We start from the raw sequence: 24,179 nt of genomic DNA, 5'->3' as shown, positions 1-24,179 counted from the left end.
CCAAGTGCCTTGGTATAGCACATAGATAACATTTTGGTCTCTATCAGTTGGATTTGGCAGTTGGGACATGTAAGTGAGGTGCTGTTCTTAACACTTTGGATATTTAGAGGTGGGTTTGTAGGTGTATCTTTTGCACTTGTCAGCAAGGTGGGGTTGTGTGTGCTGAGAAGAAAGCTGGGATGATGGTCACAAATTCCTAGAGGGAAGCAGCTGTGGCTACTGTGGTGACTTTTCCCTGGTGACTTTTCTGAGCACTACTGGATAAATACGGAGCCCTTTCCTGCTCTCTTCTGATACCCTCTGAAATAAAAAGACATTCCCTTATGTTTTCACTTTGCATGCAGTTTCTCACTTCTCTCTCTGCGCAAGAGATGCTGATGCTGGAGGACACTTTTTCCTCCCAGATATTCTGATATTTTATTCTGATACCAGATGTTTTGTTAAAAAGAGTAGAATCTCATACTTCATTTTCCTGTGAGTTGCAGGAGTGTGGGAAAGCCTTGGTCTTGGCCTAATCTGGGCCCATGGCAGTGTGATGATTTTGTCCAGTGGATTAAGTACAGGGTCTGGCACCCCTGGGTTTTATTCCCTGCTCCATCTCTAGCCTGTTTTTACTTTGAACTAACCACGTAATGATAGAGATTTTCTGCAGAAATTTCAGTGGATGGAAACAGCTACACAAATACTGAATGGTAAAATTTGAGAATTATTCCTACAGACAAGTCTCTTTCAGGTCATGATTCAAACAAAGCCATCAATGACCCACTCCCACACCTTGAAGCATCATTGGAACCACTCTGATTAAAACCACAGAACTGATTGGTTTATATTTTTGTTCTTTCTCTTTTTTCCCCTGCAGGAATACATGATGGAAATGAACTTTAAGCAGTGGATGGTAGATTTTGTTAACCAGTCCCTGCTGCAGATGAGCACCTGTGACGTGGAGAGCAAGCGCTACGAAAGGACAGAGTTTGCCGAGTGCCTGGGTGAGATGAACCTGCGGTGGCACCGCCTGCAGGCAGCCCTCAACAGAAAGGTTGGATTGAGTTCCCATGGCTTTCTCTCTTACAGCTCTGATTTTGCCTGTGCCACTGCTCTGTATTAGGGATATGTCAAGCTACCAGCAGTTTTCCTGTTGTAGCAGTTGGATTTGTGCAAACAGTGATTATTAAGTAAGTGGTGTTGACAGCTACGTTCAGATGGAGACATATGAACCCCCTGGACAAGGCACAGCAGGGATCAGTTCCCAGCCCTGCTCCAGCCCTCCTGGGTCACTGGAAATGGGTTCCTCTGTCAGTGTCCTCCTCCTGCAGTAGTTAAATGTTTTCCCAATGCAGTGCTTTGAAGGTCAGCAGCTGATGGAGTCAGTATACATGCAGAATTTTCCTATCAGCACATAATCTTGTTTCTCTGGAGAAAATCTGTTTCAGGAAGTGCCTCAGAATTATTCTATTCTAGTGAGGCTAGAAATAATCCATACATCCAGAATTAGATGCTGCTGCATATGTGCCTCAATGCCCAGAAAAGCTGGTGTGACTCATGATATGGAAAAGACGTGGGGGAGCTTAGAATCCCAAAATGCAACCATGAGGCTGCTGGAATGAATCCCTCTACCAACACATTTCTCTTTCATCTCTGTGTCTCAATTTATACAGCTTTGGGGGAAGCTGGCTGTTCTGAATCCAGACACAAAGACTTCTGGTCAGATGAAAAATTGCCAATGTTTTTTAGTTCAGAAAGTTTTCCAGAAACATTTTTAAGTGGAAATTTCATTTCCTGTACAATTGAAAATTCCCATGATGAAATTTCAGTTTTGTTGGGGAAAAGGTTATCTTCTCTACCATTTTCATGAAATTCAATTCTAGGATTTAATGGATCTTCAGAGCCAAGACTGAAGATAGAAAACTTGAGGTCCCTTTCTTATTAGTAGCCTTGTTGGTGGGTTTTAGTGAGAATGAGATTTTTCAGACTCCATAGGAATGTGTCCACATAGCCCAGGGTCCCCCAACTTGTCAGGTCTCCCAGCTCCAGAACACACACTACCTTGTTTCTTCCAAAGGAAAAGGTCAGATGCTAAAGAGCCTGCAAAACATTTTAGGTTTTTCTTTCAAAGTATTTTCTCTAAAGAGTATTTTCAGTATGGATTTTGTAATGTCTAATTTTGTCATGGAAGGCAAAGCCCTGTTTCTGCCCACTTGGAGGTTTAAGTAAGTTAAAACATTTCCGTAACTTTCAGATACAAGACCTGGAACACATTTTGGAGGATATTACTGAGAATGAGAACAAAGCCCAGACTCTGCACAACTGGCTGGAAGCTCAGAGTGACCGACTGAGATCCTTACAGACCCCAGCAAGTCTGATCTCTGCACAGAACACCTTAGATGATTGCAAGGTAAAGCATGACATGAGTGGTGTTACTGTAAAAGCCCTATTTAGCCCACCTTGCTGAATCCAGACTAAGGAACTGCACAGATTTTAACAGAAAGAAATGTGAAGGAAGTTGCCATTTCCCAGAAGAATTCTCCAGTGTCATTTTAATTAAATCATGTTGCATTCAGGTGATAAAGAGCCAGAACCATTTTTAATGTGAGTGGCTATTCTGTGGTTTTTTCCCACCAATTGAAGATGCATCTGCTGTTGCTTTGTGGTATTTGGAGTATTGTGCAGCAATATTGTATTCTGAGATACTTCCAATAGAAGTAGTTCTCAGTTCAGCAGAGCCATGGCAGAAATTATGAATTCCATTAGTTTGAAGAGCTCTGTGATGGAAGTGTCATGGAAACTACTCAGTCCCATTTGGACAAATAGCAACCCTCTCTACTTCTGCCCTAGACTGTAGTGTAGTCTCTCTGCAGCAGCCTCAAGGATCTGAGTGTCCTTTGTTATATTTTTCTAGGCATCAGATCCCTCAAAATTAATACAGGTGGCAGCCAGCTAATAACTGGTTCCTGTTACTCTGACAGTCTGCTGTTTTCATTCAGTACAGTGTTGCCTCTCTATTTTTTAACACGGAATATTTGTTCTTTCATTGCCATGGTTACATCTCTCTCTTGTAGTAGGCTGCTTTTATTGTCTGGAGTGCTCTGTTACACACTGAGTTACTTGCATCTCTGAAATGTGTGGAGGGGCCAGAATAAAAGAAAGGCACAAGGGTAGCTTGGTCTAAACACTCTCCTGCTCAGAGCAACACACAGTGCTAGGATACAGGTGGCTAAAATGTTTCATTAAAATTCATTTGGTCAATAAAAATGAGGTCCAAATTCAAAAATGTTTTGGGGACAATGAATGAGAAGTGAAAAAAGTCATAGTTTAAAGTGTAGCATTATAGGAAAATGTTGTGGCCCATTGTGGGTATGGATAGTTCCTCACATTGTAAAGAGCTCCCTGCTGAACTTTCCCCAGCATATCAAGTCTCTCATAATCTTGCTGGTTGTGCTGGGGAAGGAGTCCCAGGTATCTCCATACATTGGAGATTGTTCTCACTTGATTTCACTGGAGTTGATTTCAGTGGAATTTCTGCCATGGAGGTCCCTCTGAGGGAAGGGACAAACTGAAAATAACTTTCCAGAAGTTGTTAGGATGTCAGGGACTCGCTCATTGCAAAACCAGTTCCTGTCTTACCTTTGCATGACTGAAGAATTGCACAAAATTTATTTTAAAGTAGGAATGTTTACCTAAGCTCCTCACACAGAAGTTTTTGGGTTTTTTTATGATCTCATTAAAAGATCTTGCTTATCTTCTTTTTTCCATTATTAGGAGCTAGAAAATCAACTCACGGCTAAATCCAAAACTCTTGATGAGCTCAAACAGAGTTTGGCTTCAAATGGTAGTGCAGAACAAACCCCAGAAGCTCAGTCTCTGAGGATAGCTGAGCTGTGTGAAATGAAGGACAGCATTGTAAACCAGGTAAAAGCCTTGCTTGTGTTCAGGTTTCCTGCACTGCATGTTCTGACCACCAATGTCATTAATCTTCTTCATGGGATGGCAGGAGCTGGTACAAAAAAGATGCAAAGTATTCCTTACTCTTTACCTTCCTAAGAATTCCAATTTTAAGTCTTTACTGTAAGGTGAATTAATGTATTTCCAAAGTTGAGAGAGAAAAATTAGTCTGATTTTGAAGCAGTTTGGGTACAAGAGGAGGAGGAACAGATCCCCATCTGCAGCTTAAGAAAATAGAGAAAGAGCTCTGCTATTTTTCTGTCAAGCTGCAAATAGAAACCTTAAACTTTCTTACTTCATCTCCTTCTCTTTCATACTCTGTTCTTTCTCTTTTGTAGTGCAGCTGGTGGAAGCTGCCTACTCTGGCCCTGTTCTCACTGCAGCTTTTCCACCTCCCTGTTACTCTTTCATCCACACACCAGGGTGGCTTTTGCCATCATCAAATCCTGTGTAGTTTCCAGTTGCTTCAAGGAGAGCTTGGCAGATGGGTTTCCCATGCAAACTGACTCCCCAGCAGTTTGTATTTATAGTCACAATATCTTTATAATTGGAGCTGATCTTTTTTTTAATGTGGATGTAATTCATAGGTGCAGGAGAGATAATAACGAACACATTTAAAGATTTGAATCTGTGATAATAAATAACCACATACTGTAGAGAATTATACATGATGGAGTAGTAGTGTTTCTAGTTAAGATTGCTTTTACACTTTTTATTACAGATTCCTTGCTTTTTTCCCTCAGAACTTTGTGAAAGCTGAACCCTTTTGCTTGAACTCTTCCACAGGAGATGTTGATCCAGTATTGATCTGCTGCTTCTTGGTTTAGGTTTCAGCAGAAAGGATGTGACTGTTTCTTACCAAGAAAGCAGGAAAATTTATGTTTATGTACATGATGAAAGCTTTTCCTTCTGATGTGTAGCTGGGGGTAGAAATTGGCAGGATTGACAGACAGCCTGGTGCTTTTTCTCTTCTTACAGTCACTGTGGGTCATGTCAATTTTGGGGATTTTGTGACTAAAGTACCGAAGTTGCAAACTGCAGGTTGTTCTTGGGGCTGAGCTCTCTGTGTGTGCAGTGAAAGAGCAAGTGCAGGTTCCTTCCCACGGGTGACTGCTCACATCAGAGCCAGGCAGAGATTTCTAATACAGGGCTAAGGAGATGGAATACCTTGATTAAATTGTCCGTGGGTTGAGCTCAAGCCTGTGAGTCTGGGGCCCTGAGACATTTCCCGGGAACGATGCCTTTCCATCTTCCTTGTGTGGGCAGTAATTAGCTACAGGCTACAAAAAGCAATTAGAGATTCCTCCCACTTGTACCATGATTCAAAAGAGAATAGGGATGATTAATCCACCAGCCTGTATGTGCCTGAAACTCGGGTACCAGGATAAAATTATCTATGCAGTGTATTTAGGGTGAACTACGGCGTGAACATTTTTTCATCTTCCATTTTGTGCCTGCATAGTCAGAACCAAAATCTGGCATCTGGCTTTTGTCAGGTCTCATGGAGATGTGGTTGTATGTCTGCCTGGTTTTTATGCTTTTCTCCAAGCATGACTCAAAACAGGTATTGAACTAGGTGAATGTTCTGTCTAACCCAGGACATGCCTTATGTAGTTCCCTGAAACAGAAGGATAAAAATGATGGAAGGAGGATTGTGGTTTTGTGTTGGCAGTGTCTAGGAGCCTCTGGCAAATGGAAGCCATGCCTGCCCCTTGTAGATTAGACAACTGTAATAATGAAAGAGACAGAAAATAAAGGGGATATCCATCATTAATGAAAGGGACAGAAAATAAAGGGAATATCAGTCATTTAATTTTGTATGAAAATCCTGAACTTGCTAGCCTGGGGTCCAGGTGGGCCTGCATTATTAGAGCACAATGGCATAAGAGGGATGACAGCTCTCAGAGTATTGCAGTAGTGGCTTCTTCCATGCAAACCAATTTCTGTTCAAATTGTCCTTGAAAGGAAACTTGATCTCTGGATCAAACTATCTGCTTCCTAAGAAGATTAAGGCTTTCAACTTCCTCTCACTTCAGGTTGATTTTGGCAGGAAGAAATAAGCAGTTCATTATTTCAGTACTTCCTGGGGCATTCTGACAGAATAGTGCCACCTTGACCTCCAGTGAAATTTTGATTTCCAGCAAATTCTTATGCTTCACTCTAGATATGGTTTTTGAAGCCTGCATAATTCCTTACCAAAAGTATAGTAAAATACTCCAACTTGGCAAATTCTTGTGGATTGTCATGGATTGAGCATTGAGTTTAGCTTTCTAAGTCAATTTAAAGGTGATTTATATGTCAGGACTACCCAAGAAATATTAACAAAAATGGTTTGTCTGCAGGTTGCACAGCTGAAGGCCTCAATGGAGTCAATACTGGAGCAGTGGAGAGCATATGATGAAATTTATGCAGAAGTCAGCTTGATGACAACAAGATATTTGTACTGCATAGACCAGTGCAAACCTTCTGAGGAAGAAGCTTCATTGGAAGCTTTGAAAAAACAGGTCAAAACTCTCCAGGTAAAGTTGTCTTATTTCTGTACTTTCTTCTTTCCCTTTAGGCAAACAAACTCCATTGAAAAAAAGACTGAAAAAATTATCTGAGCAACTTTTTCTTTCTTATAATGACACTGAAGTTAGTGCAATATTGCTATTTTTTATCTCCAGAGGCACTTAGACTTCTTATTTTATGTAGTGCATAAGTTCAACTTGAGTGCAGTTTAGGTACAAGGTTCAAGAAAAAAAGCCCACCAAGTCTTTTCCTCCCTTGCACCTTGTATTGATGCTGAGCCTGGCATTTCTGCTTGCTCCAGCACCAGTCCAACTCTTCTGTCACCCTCCAGAGAGCTGGAGTCTCCTGCACAGCCTCTGAATGAGTCAGAATGCCAGACATAAATGCTCTGGATCCTCCTGCTGCTCTGCTTGGCTGTTACAGAGTCCAAGTGGAGCATCTGGATTAGGCTGTTAGGCTGGCCCTGGGTCTGGGCATTTCACAGCTCTGGCTAAAATCCCCTTTCCTGGCTCTAAATGAGTGTTGAAAGGCTGTGCAAGCACTCCCTCTTTTCCTGTAAACAAGGCCTGAATTGGGGTTTTATGGAGTTGTATCAGAAGTGGTGCAGGACAGACTGAGGCTGTGAGTGCTGGGTATGGGACTCTTGGCAGTAAACCCTGCACAAGTGCTTCCCACCCTCACCTGGGCTCATGTTATAAATAAAAGGAACTGGGCACCTTCTCACCTCCTTCCTTCAATCATGTTTACTTTTAACCTGGAGCAGTTCACAAATATGCTGTAATGGCTGTATCAGGAGAGGGAGCTTGCAGCTGAGGGCAGGAGATACCAAGCCAGCTTTAATGCCAGTAGAAACAGTGGCTTAAAATAAAAGCACTTTTGGTTTCTAGCAAATGAATTTATTCAGTTCAGAGGTGTGGGTTTGCTAAATGAGCTTTTTCTTTAACAGCCAATAAATTATCTCAGTTCAAAACAGGCCTCCTGAATTTTTTTTTTTTCCTATTTCACCTTTCTTAGCTTCCTGATTTTTAAGAATTGGTGTTACATTTTCTGCAAACATTTTAATCTGTGCTGCAGAAGTATGGCATTATTGCTGCCCTATCCTTACTAATCTATAGGGGAAGTTACACTTAGGTCATTCATCCCCCACAATTAATTGCAATAATCCATTCTGCAGGCTCTTCAAGATGAATCAGAGAGCAGTGAAGAAAGTTGGGCCAAGCTCCAGGCTGCTGCCAGTAACCTGAAGAAGAGCTGTTCTCCCTCCTTTGCAGAGATTATTGACCAGAAGTGCATGGAGGCACACACTAGGTAAGCCTGCAAAATCAGACCCCAGTTATTAGAATTCAAAAAAACCCCAAGTTTTTGAGGCAGGACTCAACATCTGTCAGATTTTCAAATCTATACTAATGCATCTCACCTGTGTAAGGGCATCTCTGTGAGGAGTAGAGTCACAGAATCATGGAATGGTTTGGGTTGGAAAGGACCTTAAAGATCATCCAGTTTCAACCCCCCTGCCATGAAAAGGGACACCTTCCACCAGACCAGATTTCTCCAAGCCCCACCCATCCTTGAACACTTCCAGGGATGGGGAATTTCTTGTACCTTTTACCTGCATGCTTTTCATGTGATGGGTCCCACAGCACAAACTGTGGCTTTCAGGAACATGGGTGTGGATGCAAAGCAGCTCCCTCAGGAATCCTATGCCAAATCACATTCTGCAGGAGAACCTACTGGGAAAACACTCTTAATCTTTTGATATTTTGGCAGGTGGAACTCAGTAAGTGAAGACATCACAGATCAGCTGCGGGCAGCACAGGCAGCTGTGCAGCTCTGGGAGCCCTTTGAGGCTCTGTGCTCTGAGACAGCAGCCAAGTTACAGCAGTACAGCCAGCAGTGTGCTCAGCTCTTGGATGCTCATCTGCCTGAGGAGAACTCCATAGAAACCCTGGAGCAGAGGATACAGGAGATGAAGGTACACGAAGTTTCTGCTGCTGAGTACAAACCAAGATTTATTTTTGAGAAACAAGGCAAAAGAATACCAGCAATCCAGTCAGTGGAAAAGATAAAATCTGTGGGTTTCTTCCATGAACAGGCACCTTTGTATTTTCTTTAAGCACTTTGACCAGAGACCAAACCAGAGCTAGTATGGTGAGAAAAGAGCAGAAGGGAGTCATATTCCATCTCTGCCACTTCCTGCTCTACACAAAAGATCAGGCCTGTGTTGGAAGGAATCACTGAAAGAAAAATTATTTACCTTATGGGGAGGAGGAATAATATTTACAAGAACAATAGCTGAGGGAAAAAAGAGCAGTTTTCCTGAGCACATCATCATCCTGAACTCTTCCACAGCCTTCAAATTGTTTTAAATTGGATTTGGTGCTGTTTTGGTCTGGTGTGATGAGTTCTCAGATTCCTGACCTAGTTCGATTACTCTAAATGCTTTTGACTTTGGGCAAATGAGATCTGATGCTGAGACCACACAGCACATTGGACTCTATCAGGCAGCAAAGCTGTCATTAGGTTCTGACATTCTTGGTTTCTTCAGACTATGATAAAGAAATATAATAATCCTTATGTCAGGACAGAGCAGTGATTCACTGTGCTTTATGAATCTCTAGCCATGAACTGGAAGAAGTGCAGAGTATTCCATTTTGCATGTGGCTTGAATAAGAAACTTTACATTACAGGGAAAAGAACCTCCTGTATCTTTCTTTGTCAGAAAAAACTGACAGCAGCAAAGCCTAGACCAAAATGTTTTTACTTTTTTCTGATATACTAATGGCTGTGACAGAAATTCACCAATATGTCAGCAAAAAGGAACTGCATTTTCTGGAAATTTTTGGGTGCTACACCTACTAAGCAAGGCATGGCCACCTGAATGCCATTAGCACTGCAGACCCTGTCCTGGTGTGTGTGGGTAGAACACATGGAATTTATTGGGTTTTTTTTTTAGTGGTGAGTTAAAAGAATGGGGATCAATGAAATGGCATATGAGTTATGTGTATTTGAATATACATGTGCACAACAAAATTTTATTTTAATCCCTTTAATCTTTTCCTCTCTATATATTAGGAAAAATTATGGTTTTATGGATTTTTGCCACCACAGAAAATAAAAAATAAATTCTTATATAGAGAAGAAGAAATTAAAATGGGTTCTTTATTAAATGGGTGGAGTGGTATTTTATAATATGATCCTTTCAAACAAAGGGGTCAGGAAGCAAGGACCATTTTGCTTTTTAGGGAAATGTTCTTTGCTATTCATCAGAAGACTTTGCTCATTATTCTCAGAAAAGATAATACATAGTGGCAAATTTCAGGGGGTTTCATGGCTAAAAGTAAATTTTACTTGTCAAAAAAAAGAAAAAAATCAAGTACATTGAAGGAATCTAAAATCACTTCCTTTGTTCTTGTACTGCCTTTAGAGTATAATTTTATAGCATCTTTCTTAATAAAGGGGAACACATAGAACCAAACCCATAGTCCTCAGTCACTGAGGGATCCAAAGTACTGGTATGGCTGTAACTAAACAGCATTCCTCATCTGCAGCATGGGCCAGTTCCTCCATCTTCTAGTGTACACACATCTTGTAGAGAGGGATACCCCAGTTTCCCTCCCAGATTTCCTCTGGAGCAGCAGCATCCCACTGCCTGAAGTCACTGGTGTTCCATTGAACTTTGAACTGTGCCTTTCCCAGCACTGCACTCAAAGGATGCAGTTCCCATTATTCTCCAAGTAAAAGACTGAAGCTTTCACCACAGCTGAGCTTGGCTCCCAGATGGGCTCAACAAAAAGAGTTTGGTTACAGCAACAAAAGATGCCAAATGAAAGTGGCACATGAATGATGATCTGATTCATTTACTGACTTTTTTTTTCCCTTTCCCCTTCTCTCATCAGAATTTACAGCACAGCCTTCAAAACCTTGCAGGATGCCGAGCCCAGATTTATTTGCAGGCTGACAGGATAAAACAGCAGGCTGGGACAGCTGCTGAGGCCATTCTGATGGAGAAGCTGCAGCCATTCCAGAGAGCAACCTATTTGGAAAAGATGCTGCAGAGGAAGTTGGATGAACTTCAGGTATTTATTTTTTAAATATTAAATTAGCTGTTAGTATGGGGTAACTTCCCTAGAGTCCTGTGTGAGCCACATTCCTCATTAGAGCACTATAGTTCTTGAACTGAAATTTCAATTCATTAAAACTCACTATAGTTCTTGAATTGAAATTTCATTAAAAATTGAAATTTCAATTCATTAAAACTCAGCAGGATGATAAACTATCTAAAGAAATAATACATGAAGCCAGAGAGACAGGTAAAGGATTTCACCCTCACCTGCTTGTGTTGCTCTAACAGCCTCTGTCACTGGGCCTGTTACCCCAGGACCCTCAGATGATTAAAGATTAGGAAATGTATTTTTATTTTTTTGAACATTGAAGTAAGCTGTGAACTTTCTCAGCTCTGCCTTGAAAAAAAATCATGGGCTTCAGTTTACCTTGGGAAGAGTTCATGTAGTGAACCTAAAACCAAACAGAGAACTGTGACCATTTGATGTAATTCTGAGGACCAGATTCACATTCAGGCCAAGTGGGGAGAGACCTGGATCCAGGAGCTCTGCTCAGAGTAGTGGAGATTGACTTCTCCTCTTCACAGGTATTCCTGAGAAAGCTTCCAAGCAAATGTAGTGCTGGACATTTACTGATGTAGAATTAGTCTGTTCCTATGGAAAAAGTCTGGTTCCAATGAATTGTTCTGTTTTAAAGTAAATCCAAATTCATCAAGATATTTGAAGCCATCTCTATTTATGACTCCATCTACCAGCACAGTTAATGGCTGGAAGCCAGAAATCTTTGTAAAGATAACAGGTTTCTCATATTCCCTGTGAACTTCTCACTGCATGAAAAAATGCATTTCTGGCTAGTCATTTTCTCTGGTTTAACCCTGTGGTATTACCACAGCAATTTCTCTCCACACACCAGTCTTTGCCATTCATCCCTTAAAAAACTGTTGTGTAAGTGCTGTCAGAGATGTGGAGTTTAATTCTGGAAAGAAATAAAAACTTTTCCCAGTGCTGTTCTGCTAAAGGAAAGTTGAAATCCAGCCCTACTGATTTCTCCAGAGAGCTCATGTAAGCTGCACAGCTTTGGTTGTGCAAGATTTGTGAGTACCTCAAAGGAAGCTCATTTTCACAAGTTTCCCCCTCTGATAAGCTGAGTTTTGACTTTCACAATACGTTAAATAGCACAAAGTTACAAAAGGTATCACAGAAACCCCTATTCCTTTCATATTGTTACAGCTGTCTCAGAATTTGGAGATTCTGTTTCTTGCTCTCTGCTTTGGGTTAAATTTTCCCCTTGTCCCATTGAAAAATGGAAAAAAGTTCAATAGAGAGTTATAAATACATTAGAATTTAGGTTTAATAACTGTTTGTTTCCTAAAAATATTGCTTATTGCTCCTTTTTGTCTACTGAATAAGAGTAATAAATAGTAACTAATGTAAATTTTCAATATTTACCCCAGTTCAATCTTTTACAACTGGAGGATTTCAACAACTGCCTGGAAACACTGGAGGGTCGTGTCAAGAATTGCACAGACACCTTTGATAGCCTCTGTCTAGAGGAAGGAGACAACTCAGAATTGCTCATGGTATGTTTGCATTCCCAAATACAAAAAGATATTACTCAGTTCTTGCCCACTTCCAAGTGCCCTTTGTGTCCTGAATGTCACAGTTGCAGCACTTCAATCAGAGTAACTATAGTTCAGCCAAAACACAAAAAGCAATGATTAAAGTTTAGAAACTCTAGATCTGCATTTCAGGCCAAATGCCTGCATGGAAGGGAGGAAAATCACCAGATTTGGGGTTGATTAGAGATCTTTTCCCCCAGCTTTGCTCTGGAGCTGCCCTGTTTCCCTCAATGTAGGGTATGAGGTAAATGTGGAGGTTCCAGGTCTTGAGTATCTGTTCAGTACTGTTGGAAAAGTGAGCCCTATGTAAAAAAGTTATTACTTTTTATTCCCCTGTATTTTTTGAAGTTAACACAGAAATGTTGTGTGCTTTCAAGTTGTGAAGAATAAGCTTCTATACTTCTTTTACATGAAAGAAAGGCAGTACTTTTCTGCAATCATTTATTTTTTCCTTACTTCCAGAATCAGACACTGGAGCTTGCTGCACTTTCTCCAAGCATAGAGAGTTTGAATGAAGCAAGCATAAAGCTGCCACTCAGTGACTTCACCCTGAAGAAAATGCAGAGCCTGACTCGACAGTGGAGTCAGAAAACAGCAGCTGCTCTGGAATGTTGCAGGTCTGAAATGCAAACAAAAAAAAAGACTAGTAACAATTCCCTTTTCTGTGATTGAAGTGAAAACCAAGTTAAAGCACAGAACATCTTGCAATCTGTTCTCAGCTTTCTCAGGGGCTTGCCAGGTGGAATTCTGCCCTTGCAGTTTACTTGATTTTTCAGTAGCTATTTGTATTCCAAGTCACTTAAAGCAAAAACCTGGATGTTTGTAGGGAAGGAAGGGAGCAAAGTGCCAAGGGAAACCCCCATATGTTAATTTTAAAATAAATTTTAAAATATTTTAAATAAATTTCAAAATAAATTTCAAAATAAATACATAATAATTTTATTAATCACCACATTAGAGCACCTGTAAACATACCCAGAAAAAACATCCACCAACAGAAGTTTCTGGTTATTCATTTTGTTTTACAGTATGCTTGAGGGAACCCAAAATGATGAGAAGAAATTCTTCCAGAAATGTGAAAAGTGGATGAAATTCCTAGAAAAAATGAAAGAAGCCTTAAAAACAGATATTCCAGGACAGTTTGAAGAACTGCAAGAGCAACAGAGAGTATATGAGGTAAAGCTAAGTCTAAAAATGGAAGCACCATCTTGAATGATGAAGGCAGAGGGAAATCACTAGAAAATGCTGTGCCTTTTGAAATTAGATCTGGGCAGGATTTTACAGAGCATTTCACTCTTGAAATGCCTATTAGGGTAAAAACTCTGAAACGTGAAAATCAAAACATCAAAAGGGCCAGATCCCTTTTTGCAAGGATCAGACCTTTAGGAGTGCATCTTCAAGTGCTGTGTCATGGAAGTCTTAAATTTCTCCAACCCTGAGGAGTATTTGTCTGCCTGTGGCAGCTAACTGGATAGTTTGCTGGAGACCTAGCAGCAATCTTAACAGTTTCTGGAAAAAATGCATTTAAAATAGTGTTTTCACAGCATATTTCTGGTTTGACCAGTTGTTAGATTTTAGTGAAAACTCTGTTTTCTCTGGCATTTTTCCAGACAGTTGCTATTTGTTACAGAGAAACAGTCAAAAAACTTTGGGTTTCAGATCCAGCTCATGGTGGGGTCCACTATCACATATGTGCAAATTCCTCCTGGTACCCAAAAACTGTGGATTCTTAGGATGCATTTGACATTAGCAAATGAAAATAATAGTTTTCAGCTTTTACAATTAAATAAATGCTGTCACTCTAGAGGAGCAGAAGCAGCTTTCATAGCAAAGGTTGTTCACTGCATGGTTAAAACTTGTTCCCTTGGTATTTTCAGATGCTGGAAACTGAGATTTCCATAAATCAGCAAACATTTAATTCTATCATAGAAAAAGTTCTACTCTCCTTGGAATCTGGAGAAGCAGAGAAAAGGTACTTTATTTGGTTTTCTCCTTAAGATCTTGGTTATTTAGTGAATATGCTGTATTCCTTGGAATTGGTATTGAATCTTTGCTCTTATGAGGACATAAATCCAAATTCTTAGCTGGGTTCACTCTTTGAATGATCACCTGTCACATTTTGCAAAAGCATGAGAAGGTGCAGTGAGAAAGAAACACAGATGACCTGGCCAGACTGCATTTGGGATAGTAACAGGCTGGGCTGAAAGCAAAAATAATTGCTCCTGAAGAGGAGTCTTTTGTTCTGTGCCTGTGGTTGAGAGGCTGCCTGCCCACAGAGCATAATGAGGATGCTGCATGTGAGGGATGCTCTCCCTCTTCCTGGAGCTCTCTGCTTCTCAGAGTGCAGAGGTGTGGGCTGTCCACATTGCTCCTGGCACACATGGCAGGCATTGAGTCACTGGCCATGAAACCCCAAACCTGTTTTTTATCAGTATGATCTTACACCTTTCTCTTAATCAATGTAGCATGAGAAACAGCAGGTAATGTTTGTGAGCAGGAGTTCAGCTGCCTCAGGTGTTTGGGGTGAACACATTTCCCTCCCTGCCAGATCTTGCTGCTTCCAGAGACTTGGCAGGACAGTGTGTGTGCTCCCCTCAGACATGCCAGTATGGAATCCATAGCTTGGCTTAAAGCTGCCAGGGAAGGTAGGGCTATACTAAGCTGAGCTGCTGGATTTTGTGTTTGGAACTACCATACAAAGGCAGGGGTTTGTGTGAGAGTGTAAATCAGGGACAATGGCCTCCTGCAGAGAAGCAGAATTGATAGATGGGGTTGCCTTAAACAACCAGCCCGATCTGCTGGATCATCTGACCATGTTGAAGAAGAGGACAAAATAACTGCTTAAATGGGTTCAATAACTACACAATTTTCCATTGTGCAGATCAATTTTGCAGTGTAATCAGCGACCTTGTCTCACTTGGATTGACCTTTTTGTTCTCCAGAGAAGTGTTCAGTGCTTATTGTGTCTGATTGCTGTATTATGTATGTTGCTATACCACAATTGCAAGATTGACTTGCCTTACCCTCTTTTGTATCATGTAAAAAGTTGTTTGGGTTGCTTAAAAGGTGGAATACAGGGAGCAGGGCTGAACTTAGGGCTACAAAGAGCTTCCTTGGATTGCTGGGTATTATAATTGAAAAGCAACTTTGCAAATGGAGCTCCATCGCAATTACTGTAATATGCAGCCTTGAGATCAAAATAAATTAACACTCAGCCCTTGTAATTTTCAGGACAGAGTTTATTTCCAAGCTGACACTGCTGAAAGAGCAGTGGCAGAATGTTATCCGGATGGTTCAGCAGAGGAAGAAGGACATTGATGGACTCGTGAGCCAGTGGCAGCTCTTCAGGAGTTCCCTGCAGAGCCTCAGCAGATTCCTTGATGACACAAACAGCTTCCTTGCAGCTGTGAAGAGCCAGGACTGTTACAGCCTTTACCAGCTTAGAAATGTAATTCATGATTTCAAGGTACTGTGTTTATTTCTCATAACTCTAAAATGTGTGGGCTTTTTCCCTCAGACTGAAACAGCTTCTGTCCAGTCAGGCAGAAAGCTTTAAAATCACACACTTTCTTGGAGGAGAAGTGATTGGTGATACTTTTTCCTTAAAGCTGAGCACAGGTAAGAAAGCAGTGACATTGCAAAAGGCTCATTATACTCAGAAACTTCTTGATCAGCACGGCCATTTAGTAGCCTTGCATACTTTAAAAATCTTATGCATATGAAAATGGCAATTCAGGGTGCCAGATGAGACAGACACACTAGTTAGCAGGTAAGCTCTAGGTCTGTGTACACCTTACTGACATGACTGCTGAATTCAGGACTTTTATTTTGCCTGAAGAAAGGTACTTATGTGGCAAGACAGGCCATACAGATCCTGTGTGTGCAAGGATGGGCAGGAGAGGCCAGAAACAAAGAAAAAGCAAAGGAATCTCTTCACTCCAAGATGTACAAACCTTATGAGCAGTTCTTCAGAACAGTGGGTTCTGCATTTTACAAGCAGTGGAAAAAAAGATTTTCCTTTGTTAATTTTGGATGTTTTGGTTTTGCATTTAATCGTGGATCTCTTTGTTTTATAGGAAGGTAGAAACAAGCAGTGAACTTGATGGTTGCATAAGGCAATCTAAAACCTTTAAAATCAGACTATTGAATGCTATTTGCACAGTCCAAGATTTATATTGTGTTCCCACACATCTAGTGTTGATGGATTAACACATTACCAGTATTCCATTTGGTGCTTGCCCTTTTTATTTCATCTGTACCTGCTGTGTAAAGGTGATTTTCAGTAGATTTTACAACTTATTGCTCATGCTTTTTTTATTAGTGAGAAAAGCCAGAAACTCTTCTCCCTCCTACTCCAAATTGCCCTTTTCCTCCTGCTGCTGTTCTACATAAAGAAACTCTGATTATACCTCCTTGTGTTAGGGATCAGTTTGTTGTGGGCAAATTATTATTGATGGCTTACTTCACTTGGAGTGCATCATGACTAACAGGGCTGTTATCTCTGAAGAAATGAGCCTAAGATGTTGATGCTAGAGGTGGTCGCAGAACTTAGTTTGTGTTTTTTGTTCTGAATAACTCACACAACTGAATTTCCATCTTTTTTTGACTGCTACACTTTTGGTCTGGCACTATAGATTTGGTCTGGGGAGAGCTTTTGTAGAGTTTTATAAATCAAAATATCAGAGAAAACACGATTTTTCTGAAATCAAAGAAGCGCATAGGAGATCTATTGATTCATCTTTCACGACTGTGAACAAAGCTGTACCTTCTGAGTCATCTTCCCAAGTGAAATACCAAGAAAGCACTTCTGGAACTTCCTAAGAACAGCTTTTTTTTCCTTTCCAAGAGTAAGGCAGTGATCCTTCAGAGGTGGCAAGCGATGTACACCTTGGTCATCGACGTCGGGGAGAAGCTGCGCGCTGTCTCCGATCCCAACACCAGCGCTGCCCTCCAGGAGGAGCTCAGCCAGCTACAGCAGTGCTGGGGGAAAACCCAGGCCCTGCTGGAGAAGAAGAAGATGCAGTTCAGTGGCACCCTACAGGTAGGTGATGCCCTCCCCACCTGCTGCTCTGGCCTTGGGTCTCAGGAGCTTCCCTGTCCCACCATCTCCAGGCTGAGCTGCTGCTCGCTGCAGGGGTACTCTGAGGGAAGTGCTGTCATGTGGCATCAGGGCTTGGGGAATGTTCAAACTGTGGTCCCCTGATTCTCCAAAGGAAATTGAGTTGGATTCCATATGTTGCTACAATGGATGTTTCTGCTCTGATTGTTCTGAAGCTCCCCATAGCCTGGAGCTCACTCCTGCTTTGGGCTGTAAAGCTAAAATTTAGCTTAGAGTCAACATGACTTGTTCCTCCTCATGTTGTTCAGCATATAAATAGAAGGGCTGGTCATATTTATTTCCTTACAGCAATGAATTTGCTTTCATGGCTAGGTAGAACATTAGGTATGTCTTAAAATTGAATACTGTCACTGATAAGTCCAAAAACCATGCTTAAAGCCTCTTGGGTTGAACAAAACCAGGTGAGCAGAAATGCTCTCTGAGGCAAGGCTTAAATAAGAAAGGCTTGAAGTTCTGTAAATCCAAGCACCAAAATCTTGTGGGTGGCACTATGTATCAAAAAAGAAAATTCAAAAAACCAGAGCACAAGATAGATTATTTCAATAGGTTGAAGATGCTATTTTGTAACATATCCATGTGGTTCATATGTTTTGATAAAATATCCTCACCTTTTGTATTTCTTTGGGTCTCCCTGAGCAGACTTATGACCGCTTTGAAAAGCAAACCAAGGAACTGAAAAGCAGACTGCAAGAGCTAAAGGAGAAAGTAAAAGATCCACTCCATGTTGAACATGAAGAGCTCCACAAAGCCAAGGAACAAATTAAGGTATGAACAGCTATATTGTATTTAAATTTATGTAGTCTTTGCACAACACCTCATCCCTGTAAAATCAGTTTTCCCTCTTACTTCCTCTTCAGTGACACTGAATTTCTCTTCTTTATACCATCCTGATTGCTGCCCATCTCCAAAGTCCAGCTGATCAAAAAGATTGAGTAGTAGTAGGGTTTGGAATTTATTTTCCTGCTTCTGCTCCCTTTACAGTCTGAATTTATAAAATAAGTAGTTTCTCAAACAAAAGGGAAAAAGCTCCCTTCTCTCAGCTCAATTGGCTGTTATCCCATGACTGAATCTCCCTTTTTGTTTCCCAATCCATTTTGCACATGGAGCTCCTCAGGCAAGAGACCTTGTAGTTCTGCAAAGCACCATACATACCTGCAGGATGTGGGAATAATTAAAGAGAAGAAAATTAAGAGTAAGGGAGTGGCAAAATTCCTTGCAGCCCATAGTGCACCATGAAAATTAAATGGCAAGAAAAGCATTTCCAAGGAATAGGAGACATTTTGTCTGGAGTGGTCAGTCTTTCATCATCCTTTTATGAAGTGAATTGTTGACCTATGTAGTGGGAACAAATAAGCTTATTAACAAGCCAAGGCTTTGAACTCATTATCAGCTGTCTGAAATCTTCTTTATGAGTGCTGGCTGCCTTTCCCACAGCAGCAGCCTTGCTGTAGCCCTGACTAATCTGGGAGATGGAAGCACACAGCTTCTGCCTCTTATCCCAGCAAGAGAAATTCAGCTGCAGAGGCAGCAGGGTCAGACAGTGCCAGTGCAAGTGCTGCTAGTAGGTGTTGTAGTACAATAAAGGACTAAAATGGCATGGCATGCTCTTCCTGCTGTGCACTTCTATCTGGAATAAAGCTATTTGTCTTTCAGCCCTGGACCTTACACAAGGCTAGCAAAGTTCCATGAAATGCCATAGTTAACTCTGTAATTGCTCTGGATTTCCCCTTGTTAGGAAACATAAATGCAAGTGTGCACATCTATAGGAGTACTGTGATCTCAGGTAAATTTTAGAGTCAGGTTTGTTTGATGTTTTCCTCTAGTGTTGAAGCTGGGTCCAAGACCTGTGAAAATCCTCACAGGGTTTAGACCCAGCACACTTCTGACACAAAGACACACAGTTTTTTTCCCCTTCAAAATGAGACAAACTGGATTCTCTCTAAGAAGTCTTTTTTTTTTTTTTTGTTGGATGAGCCAGTGACCCTTCCCAGCAGCTTTTTTGCAAAATGGGACCTAGGACCTTGTGTGTGTAGACTGCCATATTCCCCAGCTGCATGCAGTGGTACCTCTGCCTTTTAGGTGACAATTTTAACAGTGTTAAGGAAAATGTGTAACTTACAATAAAGAGAAAGGGGAGTTGAGGGAGCAAAGCAAAAAAAAAGAGCCTGTTTTCTGTGAACAAGCAGTTTAAAATCTCTACAAATTTCCTATTTAAAATCTCTACAATTTCCTCACAAATCTGAGGAAGTGCCTATGACATCATTCATTAGAGAAGGCAACTGATTTAATCTTTTTGTGTGTTTAGAAAAATAACCTGAAACTGGAGCAAATGCAGGTGGAAAACAACTTGTCCAAAGCAATTATAACACAAATAGGGGAAACCCTGAACAAGCAGGCATGTGCTGGCCTGGGTGTGAGAGCTCAGATGCTGCCCTGGAGCATGGGGAGCTGCCAGGGCCAGGCTGCATCCCAGCACTTTGGGACGCAGGGATGGTACCAGTGGGTCAGTGGGGCACTGCCATGGGCTCCAGTGGGTTCCAGTGGGGTTCCAGGGATCTCCCAGGGATCCTGGCCAGCCCAGCCCCGGCAACACAGACGGCTGCACATTCCCTGCTCTCCTCCCCCACAGGCCAGGCAGGGGATTAGCCAGCAGGTTTGGAAAGCCGAGGAGCTTAGTGCCAAGGCTTGTGCGGGTGCGTTTCCATGCAGGAGCTGGAGCAGTCGCTGGCAGACTGGGCCCACGACATGAAGGAGCTGCAGGCCATGAAGGCGGAGCTGGCACACCTCATCCTCACCGAGGACATGATGGTGCTCAAGGAGCAAGTGGAGCATTTGCACAGGCAGTGGGAAGAGCTCTGCTTGCGGGTGAGTGTTCACCTCCTCCGGCCTGGTTTCCCTGGGGCCGGCAGGGAAGGGGGAGCGGGGCAGGGCTGGGGTTTCTCCTGGGACAGGGCTGGGGTTTCTCCTGGGACAGCACTGGGGTTTCTCTGGGGCAGGGCTGGGGTTTCTCCTGGGGCAGCACTGGGGTTTCTCCTGGGGAAGGGCTGGGGTTTCTCCTGGGGCAGCACTGGGGTTTCTCCTGGGGCAGGGCTGGGGTTTCTCTAGGGCAGCACTGGGGTTTCTCCTGGGGCAGCGCTGGGGTTTCTCCTGGGACAGGGCTGGGGTTTCTCCTGGGGCAGGGCTGGGGTTTCTCCTGGGGCAGCACTGGGGTTTCTCTGGGGCAGGGCTGGGGTTTCTCTGGGACAGGGCTGGGGTTTCTCCTGGGGCAGCACTGGGGTTTCTCCTGGGGCAGGGCTGGGGTTTCTCCTGGGGCAGGGCTGGGGTTTCTTCTGGGACAGGGCTGGGGTTTCTTCTGGGACAGGGCTGGGGTTTCTCTGGGGCAGGGCTGGGGTTTCTCCTGGGGCAGCGCTGGGGTTTCTCTGGGGCAGGGCTGGGGTTTCTCCTGGGGCAGGGCTGGGGTTTCTCCTGGGGCAGGGCTGGGGTTTCTCCTGGGGCAGCGCTGGGGTTTCTCTGGGGCAGCGCTGGGGTTTCTCCTGGGGCAGCGCTGGGGTTTCTCCTGGGGCAGCGCTGGGGTTTCTCCTGGGGCAGGGCTGGGGTTTCTCTGGGGCAGCACTGGGGTTTCTCCTGGGGCAGCACTGGGGTTTCTCCTGGGACAGCACTGGGTTTTCTCCTGGGGCAGGGCTGGGTTTTCTCCTGGGGCAGGGCTGGGGTTTCTCCTGGGGCAGGGCTGGGGTTTCTCCTGGGCTCAGCCCCTCTGGCACTTCTGGGTGGGAATGGGGCTGCTCCCCCTCAGCCAGCCCGGGGTGGAGTTCACCCTTTGTGTCCTGGACAACAAAATCCTGCCCAGGGTTTTGTTGCAAACCCTTTGGAAGAAGTGACTGTGTAACCCTGTGTGAGACTGTGACTGCACAGAGCCAGATGCAGCTGTTTTCTGGAATAGGTGCCTTTGTTCCTGGCTGCCAAAGGCAGGGAGGGATAAGCACAGGAATTGCCCGAGGGCATGGAGCAGGGAAAGGAAGAGGGAAGTTGAAACAAAATGCCAGCAGAAAGGAAACTTAAATGTGTTTAAATGCTAACTCCTTGGGTTTGAACACATTGAGAACTGACTTACCTTCTTTGTAGTAGGAAAATGCTGTGAAACATTTGCATTCTTTGAGGCTTGTTGCTGTATTACACTTAATTTAGTGTTGTGTAAAATTGCTGGGGAACACTTACAGCAAAGTCACATGGACTCGATTCATTAGGTTATTCTGCAGTTTGAATGTGTGTTTCCTTTGCCCTGTTAACTGGATTGGAAGAGGTAAAATACTTCAGGGTCTTAAGTCACTCTGGGGGACTCTACACACCAGCAAGCCAAACTCTTGCATCCCTTTACTTGACAAGTAAATAGCTTTTATTTTACAGTTTGTGAAGAAGTATTGAAGCCAGTTAGCATTTTGTTTCTAACCCTTCCACAGGCAAAGGTCAAGCAATCTTGGTGGGGATGTTGCCAGAGTAATGAACAGCTGTGCTTATTTCACAAACTGTGTTGTGATGAAATAGTTATTTGGTTTGATTGGAAGAATTATTTTTCTTTTGCATTGCAATGAGAAAGAAGAATTTAATTTCTTAAACTGGACAGCTGTTCTACAACCAGTGTTTTCTCTGCTATTTTTTCTGAACTCTGAAAATAATTCCAGAGACATCCTCTCCCCTTCTGAGAAATACAAGCCATTATTTTTAAAATTAAAATGCCTGAATCATTTTCCTAATGGAAATCTGTAGTTAAGCCTATAAATGAGAGAACTTAGTTGTTTTTCATTCTTTTTGTGAGCTACTGAAGCCTGCTGTCCCCACTGTGTTGAATAGCCCTGAATATTAAAATTTTTTATATGTGCTCCACTACAGTCTATCCAAGTAGTAATTTCCTGTAGTAATTTAAGATCAGATTTTATTCAAAATTTCCATTTTAATTTCCTGAGGGAGCAACGTTGAGTTCAGTCTGTCTTGGAGGCAGGAAAGAGGTGACAGTAATGTAACTGTGTTAGGCACACAAAATCTGTAGTGGGAGGAATCTCTTGAGTGCTGTAGGGAGGGAGATTCTGAATGTTTGCACAGCCCTAATGAGCCTCAGGAGAGCCCACAGTGGTGCTCAGTGCTGGACACAGGCTAGGAGAGCAGAATTTATCAGCTCCCTGTTGGCATGACTGCTTCATTTTGGATAACAAAGTAGAGTCAAGATGCATTGTGTGGAGCAAAGTGCGCAGAATAAATGCAGGGAGGTGAAAGAGCTGCAGCTGTCACAGCCCTGGGGCAGCCAGATGCCTGTGCTCAACTGGACAGGGGCAGAGGGAGCAGATGCACTCAAGGGATTAGCATTTACAGAGCTGCCCTTGCAAGGTGCATGTAGGTCACAGATTTAACCATCCATCCCAGCCAGCATCTCTGGGGATGTTATTTTAGCCTCCCTTTGGAATGCACATGATGCTCACACGGTGGGTGCTAAATGGGGGTGGTACCAGGGCAGCTGGGCAGAGGAGAAAGTACTCAAAGCAATGGCTTGAAGGGTTCATGTTCCTAGAAGTTTGTCTGGGATTTTTTGGCTTGTTCCTGTTTTTCACTGTCAGCCTGTGTGGCTTAGCCAGCTAAGATGTGCTTCTTGCTGTTAAAATCCTGCCTTGCCTCGTTCTGAGCAGGCAAGCATGGAGTCAGAATCACATCAGCACTTAGAGCTTGTTTTGCTGACAGGCTGAGTCTGTTCTTCCACAGACCAGGTAAACTCATCTCCACACATGGAATAAGCTGCAAGTGGTAAGGAAGGATGAAGGGTTCACCCTCCAAACCTCTGAGGCTGAGAGTACATGGGAGTGTCCCAGAGCAGAGACACTCTTAGAAACTTTCTGAGGTTCCTGGCATCTCCAGGCTTTTTCCTTTGGAGAACTTGGGAGATTGTTTCCCTGTGTCCCAAGACAGTGCTTTCATCCTCATCTCTTTGCTTAGATTGTCATGAAGGATTCAGAAATCCCTTTCAGCTCTTCATCCCCTCCTGGAAAACAAGTCAGAATTTAAGGGACAAAAGCAATGTGGTAGGAGATGGCTTGGTGGCTTCTCTTTTGATCCTGGTGTTAACATGGAGCTGGCCTTGCTTCCACACTACACATTTAAACTTCACTCTGGGGTACAAAATAGTGTTAGATATTAGTCTAGAAGAATCAGTAATGGAATTTTGAGGAGTCATATGCTGTATAAAGTGCATGTGAGATGTGAAGAGGGAGTATTTCCTGCCATAAGGAGACATTTAGAGTGACCATTTACAGCCAAGATAAACAAAATGTTGTGCACAGTCTTGAGACAAAATTTATTGGTGAGAATGAGGGCTTACTTGTATCTCTTGCTTCAGTAGAGTTTGAACCATTTTTCACTTCCTTTGTCCCATATATCCTGGTACAGGAATCCATCAAGGTTAATAAATAAATACATATTTAAGAGCCCTAGGCTAGAGACAGGTGCTATTAGCTAGTTAGAAGTGTGACCCTGCTTATTTCTGAGATATTGGAGCAATGATAATAACTCTGCTTTTTTCAGGCAGTCTCAGACCTTAATTGCACTGTCTAGACAATTTGGTTATCCATCCTGGAAAATATATTTTTGATGGGGGAAAAAAATCCATAGTTTTCAATGAAAATGATAGATTCTTGCTGCTTATTTTTTGGAAGTTCTCCAATTACTGCTGGGCAAATGGAAAGAAAACAGGGAGGCTTTTATAGAGATGAAATAATTGCAGTCAGTAGTTACAAAGTTTCTCTTAGGGTGGCAGAAAAATAAGAACTTACCTAGGTGTTATTTCTCTTGTGTTATATGTGGGGCCATACTAAACAGTATGTAGTAATTATGTATTTTATATTCCTTCTGTGTTTGACATTTTCAGGTTTTCACTGAGTAACATTTAAA

The 24,179-nt window shown here is 42.5% G+C and overlaps 1 protein-coding gene across 1 annotated transcript in view; it reads left to right on the top strand.

The window, feature by feature from the left end:
* Nucleotides 1-24,179, top strand: part of SYNE2 (spectrin repeat containing nuclear envelope protein 2) — a 158,915-nt gene that overhangs the window by 101,117 nt on the left and 33,619 nt on the right. Inside the window, exons 84-98 of the mRNA XM_077180797.1 lie at nucleotides 860-1,036; nucleotides 2,237-2,392; nucleotides 3,757-3,906; nucleotides 6,282-6,458; nucleotides 7,625-7,758; nucleotides 8,218-8,422; nucleotides 10,347-10,526; nucleotides 11,966-12,091; nucleotides 12,593-12,747; nucleotides 13,159-13,306; nucleotides 14,008-14,102; nucleotides 15,362-15,596; nucleotides 16,977-17,171; nucleotides 17,889-18,014; nucleotides 19,959-20,114. Coding sequence (XP_077036912.1) covers nucleotides 860-1,036; nucleotides 2,237-2,392; nucleotides 3,757-3,906; nucleotides 6,282-6,458; nucleotides 7,625-7,758; nucleotides 8,218-8,422; nucleotides 10,347-10,526; nucleotides 11,966-12,091; nucleotides 12,593-12,747; nucleotides 13,159-13,306; nucleotides 14,008-14,102; nucleotides 15,362-15,596; nucleotides 16,977-17,171; nucleotides 17,889-18,014; nucleotides 19,959-20,114 — 2,415 coding nt within the window. The remainder of the gene's footprint in view (nucleotides 1-859; nucleotides 1,037-2,236; nucleotides 2,393-3,756; nucleotides 3,907-6,281; nucleotides 6,459-7,624; nucleotides 7,759-8,217; nucleotides 8,423-10,346; nucleotides 10,527-11,965; nucleotides 12,092-12,592; nucleotides 12,748-13,158; nucleotides 13,307-14,007; nucleotides 14,103-15,361; nucleotides 15,597-16,976; nucleotides 17,172-17,888; nucleotides 18,015-19,958; nucleotides 20,115-24,179) is intronic.

This window comes from Agelaius phoeniceus, chromosome 6, assembly GCF_051311805.1.
Source record: "Agelaius phoeniceus isolate bAgePho1 chromosome 6, bAgePho1.hap1, whole genome shotgun sequence".
NCBI lineage: Eukaryota > Metazoa > Chordata > Aves > Passeriformes > Icteridae > Agelaius > Agelaius phoeniceus.
Note: the sequence above shows the minus strand (reverse complement) of the source record. Positions and strands in the feature narration are given on the sequence as shown.